Here is a 16,819-nt window from a genome sequence, read left to right as displayed (position 1 = left end):
TCTCAGTGACACTTTATTGAGCGCTCCCTAGATCCATCTCTAATTCATACACTTGGCGGATTCTCAGTGACACTTTATTGAGCGCTCCCTAGATCCATCTCTAATTCATACACTTGGCGGATTCTCAGTGACACTTTATTGAGCGCTCCCTAGATCCATCTCTAATTCATACACTTGGCGGATTCTCAGTGACATTTTATTGAGCGCTCTCTAGATCCATCTCTAATTCATACACTTGGCGGATTCTCAGTGACACTTTATTGAGCGCTCCCTAGATCCATCTCTAATTCATACACTTGGCGGATTCTCAGTGACACTTTATTGAGCGCTCCCTAGATCCATCTCTAATTCATACACTTGGCGGATTCTCAGTGACACTTTATTGAGCGCTCCCTAGATCCATCTCTAATTCATACACTGGGCGGATTCTCAGTGACACTTTATTGAGCGCTCCCTAGATCCATCTCTAATTCATACACTGGGCGGATTCTCAGTGACACTTTATTGAGCGCTCCCTAGATCCATCTCTAATTCATACGCTGGGCGGATTCTCAGTGACACTTTATTGAGCGCTCCCTAGATCCATCTCTAATTCATACGCTGGGTGGATTCTCAGTGACACTTTATTGAGCGCTCTCTAGATCCATCTCTAATTCATACACTGGGCGGATTCTCAGTGACATTTTATTGAGCGCTCCCTAGATCCATCTCTAATTCATACACTGGGTGGATTCTCAGTGACACTTTATTGAGCGCTCTCTAGATCCATCTCTAATTCATACACTGGGCGGATTCTCAGTGACACTTTATTGAGCGCTCCCTAGATCCATCTCTAATTCATACCCTGGGCGGATTCTCAGTGACACTTTATTGAGCGCTCCCTAGATCCATCTCTAATTCATACGCTGGGTGGATTTTCAGGGACACTTTATTGAGCGCTCCCTAGATCCATCTCTAATTCATACGCTGGGTGGATTCTCAGTGACACTTTATTGAGCGCTCTCTAGATCCATCTCTAATTCATACACTGGGCGGATTCTCAGTGACATTTTATTGAGCGCTCCCTAGATCCATCTCTAATTCATACACTGGGTGGATTCTCAGTGACACTTTATTGAGCGCTCTCTAGATCCATCTCTAATTCATACACTGGGCGGATTCTCAGTGACACTTTATTGAGCGCTCCCTAGATCCATCTCTAATTCATACACTGGGCGGATTCTCAGTGACACTTTATTGAGCGCTCCCTAGATCCATCTCTAATTCATACACTGGGCGGATTCTCAGTGACACTTTACTGAGCGCTCCCTAGATCCATCTCTAATTCATACGCTGGGTGGATTCTCAGTGACACTTTATTGAGCGCTCCCTAGATCCATCTCTAATTCATACGCTGGGTGGATTCTCAGTGACACTTTATTGAGCGCTCCCTAGATCCATCTCTAATTCATACACTGGGTGGATTTTCAGGGACACTTTATTGAGCGCTCCCTAGATCCATCTCTAATTCATACACTGGGTGGATTTTCAGGGACACTTTATTGAGCGCTCCCTAGATCCATCTCTAATTCATACGCTGGGTGGATTCTCAGTGACACTTTATTGAGCGCTCTCTAGATCCATCTCTAATTCATACACTGGGCGGATTCTCAGTGACATTTTATTGAGCGCTCCCTAGATCCATCTCTAATTCATACACTGGGCGGATTCTCAGTGACATTTTATTGAGCGCTCCCTAGATCCATCTCTAATTCATACACTGGGTGGATTCTCAGTGACACTTTATTGAGCGCTCCCTAGATCCATCTCTAATTCATACACTGGGTGGATTCTCAGTGACACTTTATTGAGCGCTCTCTAGATCCATCTCTAATTCATACACTGGGTGGATTCTCAGTGACACTTTATTGAGCGCTCCCTAGATCCATCTCTAATTCATACGCTGGGTGGATTCTCAGTGACACTTTATTGAGCGCTCTCTAGATCCATCTCTAATTCATACACTGGGCGGATTCTCAGTGACATTTTATTGAGCGCTCCCTAGATCCATCTCTAATTCATACACTGGGTGGATTCTCAGTGACACTTTATTGAGCGCTCTCTAGATCCATCTCTAATTCATACACTGGGCGGATTCTCAGTGACACTTTATTGAGCGCTCCCTAGATCCATCTCTAATTCATACACTGGGCGGATTCTCAGTGACACTTTATTGAGCGCTCCCTAGATCCATCTCTAATTCATACACTGGGCGGATTCTCAGTGACACTTTACTGAGCGCTCCCTAGATCCATCTCTAATTCATACGCTGGGTGGATTCTCAGTGACACTTTATTGAGCGCTCCCTAGATCCATCTCTAATTCATACGCTGGGTGGATTCTCAGTGACACTTTATTGAGCGCTCCCTAGATCCATCTCTAATTCATACACTGGGTGGATTTTCAGGGACACTTTATTGAGCGCTCCCTAGATCCATCTCTAATTCATACACTGGGTGGATTTTCAGGGACACTTTATTGAGCGCTCCCTAGATCCATCTCTAATTCATACGCTGGGTGGATTCTCAGTGACACTTTATTGAGCGCTCTCTAGATCCATCTCTAATTCATACACTGGGCGGATTCTCAGTGACATTTTATTGAGCGCTCCCTAGATCCATCTCTAATTCATACACTGGGCGGATTCTCAGTGACATTTTATTGAGCGCTCCCTAGATCCATCTCTAATTCATACACTGGGTGGATTCTCAGTGACACTTTATTGAGCGCTCCCTAGATCCATCTCTAATTCATACACTGGGTGGATTCTCAGTGACACTTTATTGAGCGCTCTCTAGATCCATCTCTAATTCATACACTGGGTGGATTCTCAGTGACACTTTATTGAGCGCTCCCTAGATCCATCTCTAATTCATACGCTGGGTGGATTCTCAGTGACACTTTATTGAGCGCTCCCTAGATCCATCTCTAATTCATACACTGGGTGGATTCTCAGTGACACTTTATTGAGCGCTCCCTAGATCCATCTCTAATTCATACACTGGGTGGATTCTCAGTGACACTTTATTGAGCGCTCCCTAGATCCATCTCTAATTCATACGCTGGGTGGATTCTCAGTGACACTTTATTGAGCGCTCCCTAGATCCATCTCTAATTCATACGCTGGGTGGATTCTCAGTGACACTTTATTGAGCGCTCCCTAGATCCATCTCTAATTCATACGCTGGGTGGACTGTCAGTGACGTCTGATACTTGTATTACTTACAGCAATGTCTGTAGTGGGTCTCGTAGTAGAGTTGTCTCCTTCTGTTCATCCCTGATCTGATATTACAGTGACTGATAGGCGTATGGTGAATAGTAACCAGGGGTTTGTATCCTTCCAGAGAAAGAACTAAAATCATTCCGCAAAGATCTTCTGAACGAACATAACAAGTACAGGCGCCTGCACGGATCTGGAGCGCTGCAGCTGAACGCGGGTCTGTCGCAGGAGGCGCAGAAATGGGCCGATCATTTGGTGGGGATTCGAGCTCTGCAGAACAGCGATACGGAACGCGGAGAGAACCTCTGGTACCGGTGGGGCACGGACGCCAGCTTGCCTGCTGGTACGTACTGCTGACCTGTCACAGATAGAACATGCAATTGTGTAGAACTTGTTTTGACAAGTATAAAAAAACCACAGGGGAGTCTTACACCGGGGAGAGGCCGTGTTTTATAGGTTATAGAGCAAGAGGCCGTGTTTTATAGGTTATAGGGCAAGAGGCCGTGTTTTATAGGTTATAGAGCAAGAGGCCGTGTTTTATAGGTTATAGGGCAAGAGGCCGTGTTTTATAGGTTATAGGGCCTGATTTTTTTGAGTTACGGGATTGCAGACGAAGGACATGGCACGCTCCCGAAATGGTTGCGACGCGCGTTCTTAGCCCCCATTCCCCTTTGCCTCCCCCAAACGCTCCATGATGTCAAATACAGTGCGAGCGACTTCAGTAATGCACCTCGCCGCATGCTCAGATTGCCGATAATCGCTCATTAATATGTGAGGCTATAATATCACCTCAGTAGGGAAGTAGCAGGACCACCCCCATTCCTGTTAGCATGAAAATATATAAGAAATAAAGTTTTTGTGTTGCTGAACATTTACATATTATGGCCGTCCTATGCAAATCAGCAGGTTTTTTCTATATTAATTCTTTTGCTTATTATAAAGATAAGATCATTGCTTCGTTCCGGTGCCAATGCAGCACAGGTGTCATATCTGCAGCACAGGTGTCATATCTGCAGCACAGGTGTCATATCTGCAGCACAGGTGTCCTATCTGCAGCACAGGTGTCCTATCTGCAGCACAGGTGTCCTATCTGCAGCACAGGTGTCATATATCTGCAGCACAGGTGTCATATATCTGCAGCACAGGTGTCATATATCTGCAGCACAGGTGTCATATATCTGCAGCACAGGTGTCATATATCTGCAGCACAGGTGTCATATATCTGCAGCACAGGTGTCATATATCTGCAGCACAGGTGTCATATATCTGCAGCACAGGTGTCATATATCTGCAGCACAGGTGTCATATATCTGCAGCACAGGTGTCATATATCTGCAGCACAGGTGTCATATATCTGCAGCACAGGTGTCATATATCTGCAGCACAGGTGTCCTATCTGCAGCACAGGTGTCCTATCTGCAGCACAGGTGTCCTATCTGCAGCACAGGTGTCCTATCTGCAGCACAAGTGTCCTATCTGCAGCACAGGTGTCCTATCTGCAGCACAGGTGTCCTATCTGCAGCAAAATGTGCACATCAATCAAAAGCGCTATCGCTTAGGGTGCATACACACCTGTACGATATCGGTCCGATTTGGGAGACTTAGACAAATCGGAACGACAAATCGGGCATATCGTGCATTGTGTATGCCCGATTTGCTCGTTCCCACGGTCGCATGCGATATCGTGCGATTGGCACACGATATCGCATGTGAGCCTGTACAAATTAACGAAGGACGGAACAGTGATTGTTCCGTCTTTCATTACATCTTTTAAGTGTGTACCGGCAATCATGTCCAGGGTGAAGACAAATCGCCCTGAACATCGGCACGGTTGCCGGTCGTTTTGATGTGTACCCAGCCTTACAAAGCGCAATGATCACACAAATTGAGTAACCACGGCTGTGCTCAGTGTGGGCAATGGGTGAATTGTCCCAGTTTTCCAGTCGGGCATCTTGGCAAATATGGGGCCTGATACGGCAAGGAACGCAGTTGCTTATACGCACGCAATTGATCAATTGATTCGAACTGCGCATGTGTATGCAGTGTGCGTGCGCGAGCCAGACGCTGCGATTGGGACATCGATCGCAGAGGATTCGCAGACCCATGACAGAGTGATTGACAGGAAGTGCTGTTAGTGGGTTCTGACAGGGGGGGGGTGGGCCTAACGCAGGCGTGCCAGTGCGTTTCAACACCGTTGCATGGGCGTGCATAAATTAGCCACTGCGATACCAGACGCCGCCTGAGGTCTCATAGCGTGCGCAGAAGTTAGCAAGTCCTGAGTAAGGTCTGGGCTTCATTAACTGTGCGTATGGGTCCGATGTTACCGATTGTTTCTCTATGTTGGCCAAGTATACGGATATGAGTAAGGGGAACTGAGCGCCCTTATGTCAGGCTGCAATCGCAATGCGAATGCAAACATCTGCATATCCCCGCTGATATTAGCAACTGCGTTGCGTGCGTATAAGCAGAATAGCGAACCGTAGTGAATCCGGCCCAGGGTGAAGAAGTAAACAACGATAGCATTTGATATCAATATACATACAGTAACAGGCTGTGTAGTACTGAGCTGGGAGTGGTTCCCCTGGGGTCTCTGTTATTCCTCTGAAAGCCCAGATGGGGGAGGTGCTTCTTCTACAGAGCTGAAAAAAGTAATTGACTGGTTTGCAGTGGTGCCGCCCATAAATGCACTGTGTGGATTGGTGGATTCATTCAAAGGGGGTGGGGCCAGTGATGTCACAGCAGCTCAGTTGACTGTAGTCTCTGTTGTTTTTTTTTTACCTACGTTACATCTCTGTAGACAGGGGAGGAGTTGAAGCTGTGAGTGGAAATGGGAAGGTAATGCAGATCTGCAGGGTAGAGTCAGGGTGACACTGAACAGCGTATTTTAGTTTCATGTTTCTTGCCTGAAAATTTGGCTTCTGGGGTGTATATAATATAAATGCATATGGGAGTCAGCTGCGTGTTGAGGAACAAGTGTTTTCTTATTGTAGGGAAGGAGGTGGCTGAATCCTGGTACAATGAGATAACGAAGTACAATTTCATCAGCCCTGGGTTCCAAAGCGGCGCAGGTGAGTGATCTCCTGTCACAAACATCTCTCAGCCGGCCGAGTCACAGGCACAACGAGCAAAGCACTAAAATAAATGTACTGTCACCCCCCCAGGTAACTTCACCCAGATGATCTGGAAAGGATCTAGCCAGGTTGGGTTCGGACTGAGCACGGACAATAAAGGAATGTACATCGCCGTCGGCTTCTACGACCCAGCCGGTAACATCGCCAACAAGGGATACTTTGACGACAACGTTCTGCCCAAGAAGAAGTGATGGGAACGATGACCTCTACGTCCACCAAAACCTGATTAATTGAACGAGAGCTCCCTCTGGTGGCAGTGCTCCCTTACTACCGCGCTCAGGGATTCTGTTGATTGGCGTTTTCATCCTCCTCATTTCTCCGCCATTTTTAAAACGTTGCCTCTTTCGGGAAAAGGGATTCCTGTTTTATACAAATCTAAAAAGGAGTATAGTCATAGACATTTTGGAAAATGAAGACTACCTGGTCCCATTTAGTAAACACGCGGCACTGTACATGCTGGGATCTGTGCTAGGTCATAATGTAAAAATTATAGAAAGGTCACCTCCCCTAATGGTCAATTTACCATTACCCCCTCCCCTCGGTGGGAAATCACTGCTGCTCTGTGTATATAGTTTATCCCACAGTAAATCTGCTCCCAATGATCAATACAATTTACAGCTGTTTCTGTGGAGCTCTCGTCCCAACAGCTGAGGTGCATCCGCCCTGGTGAATTATTAAACTGCCTTCTAATATGGCAGCAACCACTAGAGGGAGACAGTGTGTACAAGTTACAATGGGGGCTATCTCCTATTAAAGACACCTGTATGGGTTGTTTACATAGCACCTCTGTTACTTAATATTCTGCCTGTCTTATGACTGGGTCTATTTGTGATGTCTTCATTTTTTTTCTTTCTTTTTATACGTGTGGGAGGCAAGCGCTCTTTGTAGATTTATGGTCAACCTGTAACCACTTTGCGATATTCAGCTGATCATTTTACTGGGTAGTGGTTAAACCACTGAGGCACGAGCCACTCTGTGTCTCTTGCCTCAGAGTCCTCTAGTTCTTGGCCAATATATCAAACAGCTGTCGCACAGGTAGTGGTTCAGCACACAACATGGCTACCTGCACGGAGGGTAGGTGACAGGTTGGCTTTAACTCCCATGCCTTCGAGATTTCCATTCCATTTGGGGGGGCAAGTTTATTACCTAGTGCCTGTTGTCATGGCGCACGGGTGACATACCGCTGCTGTAAAGAAATCCAGAAAACCCGACCTGCCGAGTGTAACTTTGAGAGCCCGCAGCATTAGACCACTACAAGAACTATGGTTTAATTGGCAAATTTATTTACAGCTTTTTTTTTTTTTGCTTCATTTTGATATTCAAAAGCTCTCTGCACACACGCTGCGATACTGCCAGACGCCGCGGCGCTACTGCTTCCATAAGGCCGTGATGCTAGATTGTATCAAAACATGACCAGGGGTAAAAGTGCTCTGTACATAAGCATATGATCCTGCGTGTGCGTGTGGCTGTCTACCATCCGCACTAATGGGCCGCGTCTAAGCCGGAAGGGATCCAGTCTCCCAGCCAGAGAGGGACAGGGTTTCTCGTCCGTTACGGGGACACACGTCTGTAGCAAAATTGCGCACCAATCCCGCTGCCTCATCTAGGTGTGCGTGTAAAGATCTTTAAAGTTTTTTGTTTTTTTGTTTTTTTTTACTCAATATCAAATAATTAAAATAGAAATTTCCACGTAGGTACTAAATCGCCAATAACTCTGCACTACTTGAGGCTCCGTCTAAATAGCATTGAAATCTGTGTCTAATAATGAACTTTAAGGTACCCAAACCCACGGGTAATGCTATACTGCCATTTTACCATTTGCGTGTTAGAGTATGTGCCTTTTAAGGTGATTGGGAATGAATCACAAATATTTTTTTACACGTTAACGCTGGACTGGCCCTGGAAAATACCCTACTGACGTGCCCAATCCCCAGAAGGGGGTAGGAGGTGTGAATGGGGGTAACCAATATGTTTGAGTTTGGGCCTCCGACAGACACTACCATCTTGTTGGAGTTCAGGCCCGGGCAATGACAGGAACCAGGGAACATGGGGTAAGGGGGCACTTTGCTAAAATATTTTCCAAGGTGGTCGCGCAGCTTTGAATATGGATATTATTTTAATGCCACTGTCAGGACAAGGTACAAAGGTTTCTGCGTCATACCACTAATGTTCAATGCCGTTTCAATGTGCTACAATGTTGCTGGCCACAACCCTCTGTCCTTGTTATCTATTAAAAAATATTGTGTTCCAACTGTTTGGTTGTTTATTTGTCGAACACCGGTGCCGTTGTGTGGGCGGACAGGTCACGTGCTGCAATGCCTCCATGGTACATTCAGGGGATACGTAATACTTGCGGGATTCCACCGAATACTGCTGTTATTATTATTAAATATTATTTAATAAATAGACCAATACAACTTATCTATACAACCTTTCAGTTTAATTTCAGCAGTCATTGAGGCTGTATTGTAGGGTCGGTGATTCTAGTCATATCCACTAGAGGGCAGCATCTCCACTTAAAATTATTTGAATATTATTATTATTTGAATATCCCAGTTAGTAGCTGCTGTACATTTGTAACAGATCACAGTGCTCCGCAGAACTGGACATGCAGTGATCACAACAGAACAGGATTTTAATAGTTCTAAGGGTCTATTAGAGTGAGTAGTGTACTGTAGGTGGTAGTAAGGTAGGTGTGAGAGTGTACCAGTGTCAGTAGTACAGGTGGGAGTAGGGTAGGTGTGAGGGTGTACCAGTGTGAGTAGGGTAGGTGTGAGAGTGTACCAGTGTGAGTAAGGTAGGTGTGAGGGTGTACCAGTGTGAGTAAGGTAGGTGTGAGGGTGTACCAGTGTGAGTAGGGTAGGTGTGAGGGTGTACCAGTGTGAGTAGGGTAGGTGTGAGGGTGTACCAGTGTGCGTAAGGTAGGTTTGAGAGTGTACCAGTGTGAGCAGTATAGGTAGGAGTAGGGGAGGTGTGAGGGTGTAGCAGTGTGAGTATTATAGGTGGGAGTAGGGGAGGTGTGAGGGTGTACCAGTGTGAGTAGTATAGGTGGGAGCAGGGTAGTTGTGAGGGTGTACCAGTGTGAGTAGGGTAGGTGTGAGGGTGTACCAGTGTGAGTAGGGTAGGTGTGAGAGTGTACCAGTGTGAGTAGTATAGGTAGGAGTAGGGGAGGTGTGAGGGTGGACCAGTGTGAGTAGTATAGGTAGGAGTAGGGGAGGTGTGAGGGTGTACCAGTGTGAGTAGGGTAGGTGTGAGAGTGTACCAGTGTGAGTAGTATAGGTGGGAGTAGGGGAGGTGTGAGGGTGGACCAGTGTGAGTAGTATAGGTAGGAGTAGGGGAGGTGTGAGGGTGTACCAGTGTGAGTAGTATAGGTGGGAGTAGGGGAGGTGTGAGGGTGTACCAGTGTGAGTAGGGTAGGTGTGAGAGTGTACCAGTGTGAGTAGTATAGGTGGGAGTAGGGGAGGTGTGAGGGTGTACCAGTGTGAGTAGTACAGGTGGGAGTAGGGCAGGTGTGAGGGTGTAGCAGTGTGAGTATTATAGGTGGGAGTAGGGGAGGTGTGAGGGTATACCAGTGTGAGTAGTATAGGTGGGAGTAGGGTAAGAGTGAGGGTGTACCAGTGTGAGTAGGGTAGGTGTGAGGGTGTACCAGTGTGAGTAGGGTAGGTGTGAGGGTGTACCAGTGTGAGTTAGGGTAGGTGTGAGAGTGTACCAGTGTTAGTAGTATAGGTAGGAGTAGGGGAGGTGTGAGGGTGTACCAGTGGGAGTAGTATAGGTGGGAGTAGGGGAGGTGTGAGGGTGTACCAGTGGGAGTAGTATAGGTGTGAGTAGAGGAAGTATGAGAGTGTATAGGTAGTAGTAGGGGAGGTGTGAGGGTGGACCAGTGTGAGTAGTATAGGTAGGAGTAGGGGAGGTGTGAGGGTGTACCAGTGTGAGTAGTATAGGTGGGAGTAGGGGAGGTGTGAGGGTGTACCAGTGTGAGTAGTACAGGTGGGAGTAGGGGAGGTGTGAGGGTTTACCAGTGTGAGTAGTATAGGTGTGAGGGTGTACCAGTGTGAGTAGGGTAGGTGTGAGGGTGTACCAGTGTGAGTAGGGTAGGTGTGAGAGTGTACCAGTGTGAGTAGTATAGGTGGGAGTAGGGGAGGTGTGAGAGTGTACCAGTGTGAGTAGTATAGGTAGGAGTAGGGGAGGTGTGAGGGTGTACCAGTGTGAGTAGTATAGGTGGGAGTAGGGGAGGTGTGAGGGTGTACCAGTGTGATTAGTATAGGTGTGAGGGTGTACCAGTGTGAGTAGTATAGGTGGGAGGGTGTACCAGTGTGAGTAGGGTAGGTGTGAGGGTGTACCAGTGTGAGTAGTATAGGTAGGAGTAGGGGAGGTGTGAGGGTGTAGCAGTGTGAGTAGTATAGGTGGGAGTAGGGGAGGTGTGAGGGTGTACCAGTGTGATTAGTATAGGTGTGAGGGTGTACCAGTGTGAGTAGTATAGGTGGGAGTAGGGTAGGTGTGAGGGTGTACCAGTGTGAGTAGGGTAGGTGTGAGAGTGTACCAGTGTGAGTAGTATAGGTAGGAGTAGGGGAGGTGTGAGGGTGTAGCAGTGTGAGTAGTATAGGTGGGAGTAGGGGAGGTGTGAGGGTGTACCAGTGTGAGTAGTATAGGTGGGAGTAGGGTAGGTGTGAGGGTGTACCAGTGTGAGTAGGGTAGGTGTGAGGGTGTACCAGTGTGAGTAGTATAGGTAGGAGTAGGGGAGGTGTGAGGGTGTAGCAGTGTGAGTAGTATAGGTGGGAGTAGGGGAGGTGTGAGGGTGTACCAGTGTGATTAGTATAGGTGTGAGGGTGTACCAGTGTGAGTAGTATAGGTGGGAGTAGGGTAGGTGTGAGGGTGTACCAGTGTGAGTAGGGTAGGTGTGAGAGTGTACCAGTGTGAGTAGTATAGGTAGGAGTAGGGGAGGTGTGAGGGTGTAGCAGTGTGAGTAGTATAGGTGGGAGTAGGGGAGGTGTGAGGGTGTACCAGTGTGAGTAGTATAGGTGGGAGTAGGGGAGGTGTGAGGGTGTACCAGTGTGAGTAGTATAGGTGGGAGTAGGGGAGGTGTGAGGGTGTACCAGTGTGAGTAGTATAGGTGGGAGTAGGGGAGGTGTGAGGGTGCACCAGTGTGAGTAGAATGGGTAGGAGTAGGGGAGGTGTGAGGGTGTACCAGTGTGAGTAGTATAGGTGGGAGTAGGGGAGATGTGAGGGTGTACCAGTGTGAGTAGTATAGGTCATGCTTCGTTTTATTAAAACTTGCAACAAGTATAATAATAATAAATACATAAAATATAAATAAATAATTACATAAAATCAAAAACTTAATAAAAAAAGCAAAAAAAAATACATAATATTACTTCATATTATACTTTTCCTATACTAATACAAACACTTATCTACCCTACTACCTATATACAATCCACCACCTGCAAGGGAAAACTAAGCAAGGATTTAGAAACCACCTCAAGTAAAAGGAAACTATCTAAATCATACATCAAACCCTAAACTATATTACCCATCACCAACACCTACAGGCAGATGTATGCAAACCTTTCCATAAATAAAACAAAATACTTCAAAAAAACCATCTACAAGGGAGTGAAAAAAGAGAAAAGAAAACCCAAAGCTGGAATTCAGAGAGACTGTTTGCCACCCACTCAAGGGGGTTTCAACTGGCCCCACCGACGAGACCAGCCGACAGCATCCAACCCCTCCCTATCCAGATCCATCATCCTTCTCACCTCTTGAAGAATCAAACCCACCACATTCCTATAGGGGAGGACCTTTTTCCTTATGGACACCTGACACCGTGCGCTCCACGTGTGAAATCTAACTGCTAAACTAACTAAATAAATCGTGACTAAATTAAATCCACCGTATCTTCTGACTACCCCATAAACCCACTCAGGGTAACAGCCCCGAAAGGCACGGAATACCAATGGCTTTTGATACCTCCTCATAAACCTTTACATTAAAGGGACACTCAAGCAGAAAGTGGTCCATCGTCTCCACCACCCCTGGACACTCCTCCCGTGGGCAACCACGATCATTGACACTCTTCCACCTGAGATTCTCCCCAACATAAAGTCTTCCGTGAAAAGAGAGCCAAGCAATGTCTCTAAACTTCTGCGGTATCCTCTGTGAATTTAACAGAGCTAACCCGGCCGAAGCGACATCACTCGGACAGTCCCTCAGGGACAGCTGGTCATGGAAGTGAGTCTGCAAAATTCTTCTCTCCAACTCCCTTCTAGAGAAGTTTTTGACTTCACTCACCACCATGCCAAAACGCCTCATCACCTTCAAACTCTGGATGACGTAGATCGGGAGGTAACCACACCGAATCCGAAAGCTTTTCACCTGGCCACCCTCTAGCCACAACCTGAGGAAGGGGAACATCCAGAATCTAAATCCCTCTACCCACCGAGGGGGAGCATCTAAAATCAAACTCCCAAGATTAAATTTTAAAAAGGCTGTTACAAAAAAGACAACGGGGTTTACCATATTTAAACCCCCGTCTTTCCTCGGTCTGTAGGTGATGTTTCTCCTGACAATATTGACCCCGTTTCCCCACAAAAGGAAAAACAAGGAATTCAATCTGGACCACATAGATTGAGGCAAAAAACACACATAACTGACATATAAAAAAATCGGAATCAAGTAAGTCTTACACAAGTCAACCCTTTCCCTTAGAGATAACTTCCATCTCTTCCAGCTCTCTACCTTCTTGGTAGCATCTTCCAGCTTCTTATCCCAATTTAGGGAGGCATAGTCACCATGGTCAAATGTTATGCCTAGAATTCTAATCTGCTGACTGGCCCGAGGGAAGCTGTCCGGAAGGCAAAATTCATCACCCTCCTCCCCCATCCAGAAAACTTCACACTTTTCATGGTTTACCCTGGAGCACGAGGCTTCAGAGTATTCACAGATAAGATGTTCCACATCACGGGCCTCTATCCGTGAGGAGAGAACCACCGTGACATCATCTGCGTAGGCCACCACCTTTAGCGGAAACTCTGGGCTCAGCTGCACCCCACCCACAGTTCCGCTCTCTACCCTTCTGACGATGGGGTCAATCGCAAAAACATATAGGAGGGGGCTCAGGGGGCATCCCTGACGAACACCAGAGCCTACCCCAAAAGTGGGACCCACCCAACCATTTACAAGTGGGAAGCTCTCGGCCTGACGATAAATAGCCTGCAGCCAATTCACCACCCGCTCTGGAAGACCATACCTTTTCAGTAGGGCCCAAAGGTACTTATGGTTTACCCGATCAAAAGCCTTAGATTGATCCAATGCCAGTAAATACTTTCCACACTTCTCAGCCCTGCACCGCTCAATGACCTCCCGGACACCTAGGACAGCACTAAAGGTGCTACGGCCCTTCACCGTACAGTGCTGAGAGGGGGAAAGCAACAGCTCAGAAAATTCAGATAGCCTATTGAACAGTACCTTTGCCAAAATCTTCCTGTCTGTATTAAGAAGGGCTATGGGGCGCCAGTTCTCAATACGGGACGGATCCTTTCCTTTATACAGTAGTATAAGGGCAGATAACCTCATGGAAGGAGGGAGGACTCCCTCATCCAGGCTCTCATTAAATACTTCCACAAGGCGAGGAATTAAGAGGTCTGAAAAGATCTTATAGAATTCAGATGTTAAACCATCGGGTCCTGGAGATTTTTTGGAGTTTAACCCCTCTATCGCTATCTTAACTTCATCTGCCGTTATATCACTCTCCAAAGATTCAGAAGAAACAACCTGAGAACCCAAACCTGGTGTCCTCCTCAGAAATTCCTCCATCCTCTCCCTGATGAGTGAATGCTCAGATAAAAGATCTGAATAATAGGACTCAATCACTTCCAGAATGCCCTTCTTATCAATATGAAGAACACCCTGTCCATCCTCCAGTCCCCTGATCTCTTTGGCATCAACTGACCTCTTACAGCTCTGGTAGGGATCTGGCGAGTGGTATGTTCCATAATCCCTCTCCAGAACTAAGGATGCCAGTCGGTTGTACTGAAACTCCTTCATCCGAGCCTTCACCCGGGAGATTTCCCCACTATCTCCCTCCTCAGAGATCAAGAGATCCAATTTCTTTCTCAGGCTATGGTAGATGCTACGTCTTAACAAGTTTTTTTTGGCAATAGACCCACGGAAAAACTTCCGGATTCTCTTTTTAATCACCTCCCACCACTCAGATCTACTCCAACCCGCCTCCAAAAGTGTCTCCTGAGATTGAAAGAAGACCCTAAAGGATTATCTACCGCTCTCTTCTTCCAGAAGCTCTGAGTTCAATCGCCACAGGCCCCGCCCTTTCTGAGGGGTTTCTGAGGCATTCAAAGTCACTGAGAGAAAAGCGTGATCAGAAAACTCCACTAACCTCACCCCTAAAGATGAGGTCTTTGAAGATTCCTTAACAAAAAACCTATCTATTCTAGATCTATGACTACCACTAAAAAAGGTGAAACTTGTGAGGTCTGGGAAATGCCGAATATGCACATCTACCAGATCCGCCTGTCTAATCATGCTAACTAAAAAATTGGAGTCATAGCCCAGAGTTTTCTTTGAGCCTCCCCTATCTTTTGGCCTAATTATGGTATTAAAATCACCACCAAAGATAACTTGCTGGGCCGTAAAAAGAAAAGGTTTTATCTCCATGAAGAGACATTTCCTATCCCACTGTGACTGAGGACCATAAATATTGATTAACCTAAGGTCCTGTCCCTTCATGTTGATATCCAAAATCATACATCTACCTGCTTGCAACTCTATAACCTTGTACACAGTTACCATGTCAGTAAAAAGCACTGCCACCCCACCGTACGGCTCGGCCGCAAGAGACCAGTAAGAAGGACCCCTCCTCCACTCACGCTTCGCTTTATGGAGGAGATCCAATTTACTAATCCTAGTCTCCAGCAAAAACAAAAAATCAACCTCAACCGTGTTGAAAAAATCAAAGGCCATTACACGAGCACGTTCAGAAACTACGGAAGCCACATTAATCGTGGCACATCGTATGGGTTGGGGATCCATGATGTATAGATTATTAAATGCAAGACCTTGCTTACTTTTACCTTGCACAATTCCCAGCACCAAATCCACCACAAAACTACAAGCTAACCCTACTCGGGCCAGCCTTCTCTTCCATAGCAACAACTGTCACTACCCGTTCCTCCCTTACTCCCTGACAATCTACAGGGACCTTCTCCCCCGTACGAGAAGGCCCAGGATCAGGAGGTTTGGGTACAAACTTGATAACCTGATGCTCAGTACCAGGTACCTGTACCTGACTCGGCCCTACACAGGAGCCTTGGGACACACCTTGAGCCACCCTATCCTCCTCCATACCCTGGGTCTCCTCTATCACCGTCACTTCCTCCACCACACTCCCTAAACTGCACATATTTTCCTCTTCCAGCTGAGTTCCAGCAGGGTCACACTCTAATCCCTCCCCATCACCTTCCTCCTGATCTGATCTCTTTCTCCTCCTTTTATTCCTTTCCTCCCCCCCTTCAATTTTATTAACTTTCTTTGTCACTTTCCTTGCTTGCTTCTTATCCTTCCCTGTTACCAAACTCAATTCACCCCCACTCCTCATTACTTCCTCCTCATCAGAGAAAAATACATCAAATTTGTTGCTTAGCACAACTTGCACATCTTCACCTTTCCTCTTTTTCTTATTTCCTCTCCTTACCTCCAGAAAAGGTGCCTCCTCTACCTGTTTCCCTTGCACCTGCTTTACATGTTCATCTACACCTAGTGGTTCATTTTGTCTCACCACCTCCTCCTCCTTTCTTGGTTCTGGCCTAACCTCCTGCCCACTATTATGGCTGGCCCGAGGACACCTGCTATACGGGTGGCCTTCTTCCCCGCATAAATTACATTTGACCACCCCACATTCTCTGGATACATGACCAATCTTATTACACAATGAACATTTTATCACATTACATTCGCTGCTCAGATGCCTGAAATCTCCGCACTTAAAGCAGGTTCTTGGTTGACCCTGGTAGAAGCATTGTACTCGATCCCTGCCAATGTATGCAGCGGATGGTACATGGATGAATCCTCTGTCAGAATGACGCAGCTTTACCAGGGCCTCCCAAGCTCCCCCCCATACCCCCATTGTATATCCAGATTTGCTTAGGTCAGACTGTATATCACAATATCTGGACAACCAGTACGCAATATCTTGGACAGGAATGGACTCATTCCTCACTAGAATATGCACCTTCACTTTATCATGCTTTGTAACCAAATTTACTCTGTACATATCATATGGTTTTGACATTTTACATGCCTGCCATTTTGTCCAGAACACTTGTAGTCCCTGGTAGGATAAAAAACTCAAATCAAATTCTGCAGATTTGACCGGGTGTATGCAAGCATATAAATCTGAGGGTTTAAACCCCAGACC

General features: G+C 46.6%; 1 protein-coding gene and 1 pseudogene across 3 annotated transcripts in view; one reads left to right on the top strand and one right to left on the bottom strand.

Annotated features, from left to right (window-relative positions):
* The window catches only part of LOC148542343 (uncharacterized), a 92,373-nt gene extending 83,738 nt beyond the window's left edge, over positions 1-8,635 (top strand). For all 3 annotated transcript variants that reach the window (XM_088470376.1, XM_088470380.1, XM_088470367.1), the window contains exons 15-17: positions 3,384-3,602; positions 6,250-6,327; positions 6,421-8,635. In XM_088470376.1, coding sequence (XP_088326502.1) covers positions 3,384-3,602; positions 6,250-6,327; positions 6,421-6,581 — 458 coding nt within the window. In that variant the 3' untranslated portion in view covers positions 6,582-8,635. The remainder of the gene's footprint in view (positions 1-3,383; positions 3,603-6,249; positions 6,328-6,420) is intronic.
* LOC148542342 (uncharacterized) overlaps positions 6,597-16,819 on the bottom strand; it is a 164,834-nt pseudogene continuing 154,611 nt past the window's right edge.

This window comes from Taudactylus pleione, unplaced genomic scaffold (genome assembly GCF_031769625.1).
Source record: "Taudactylus pleione unplaced genomic scaffold, aTauple2 ptg000013l, whole genome shotgun sequence".
In the NCBI taxonomy this organism is placed as follows: Eukaryota; Metazoa; Chordata; class Amphibia; order Anura; family Myobatrachidae; genus Taudactylus; species Taudactylus pleione.
This window is presented reverse-complemented; position numbering and strand designations above follow the sequence as displayed.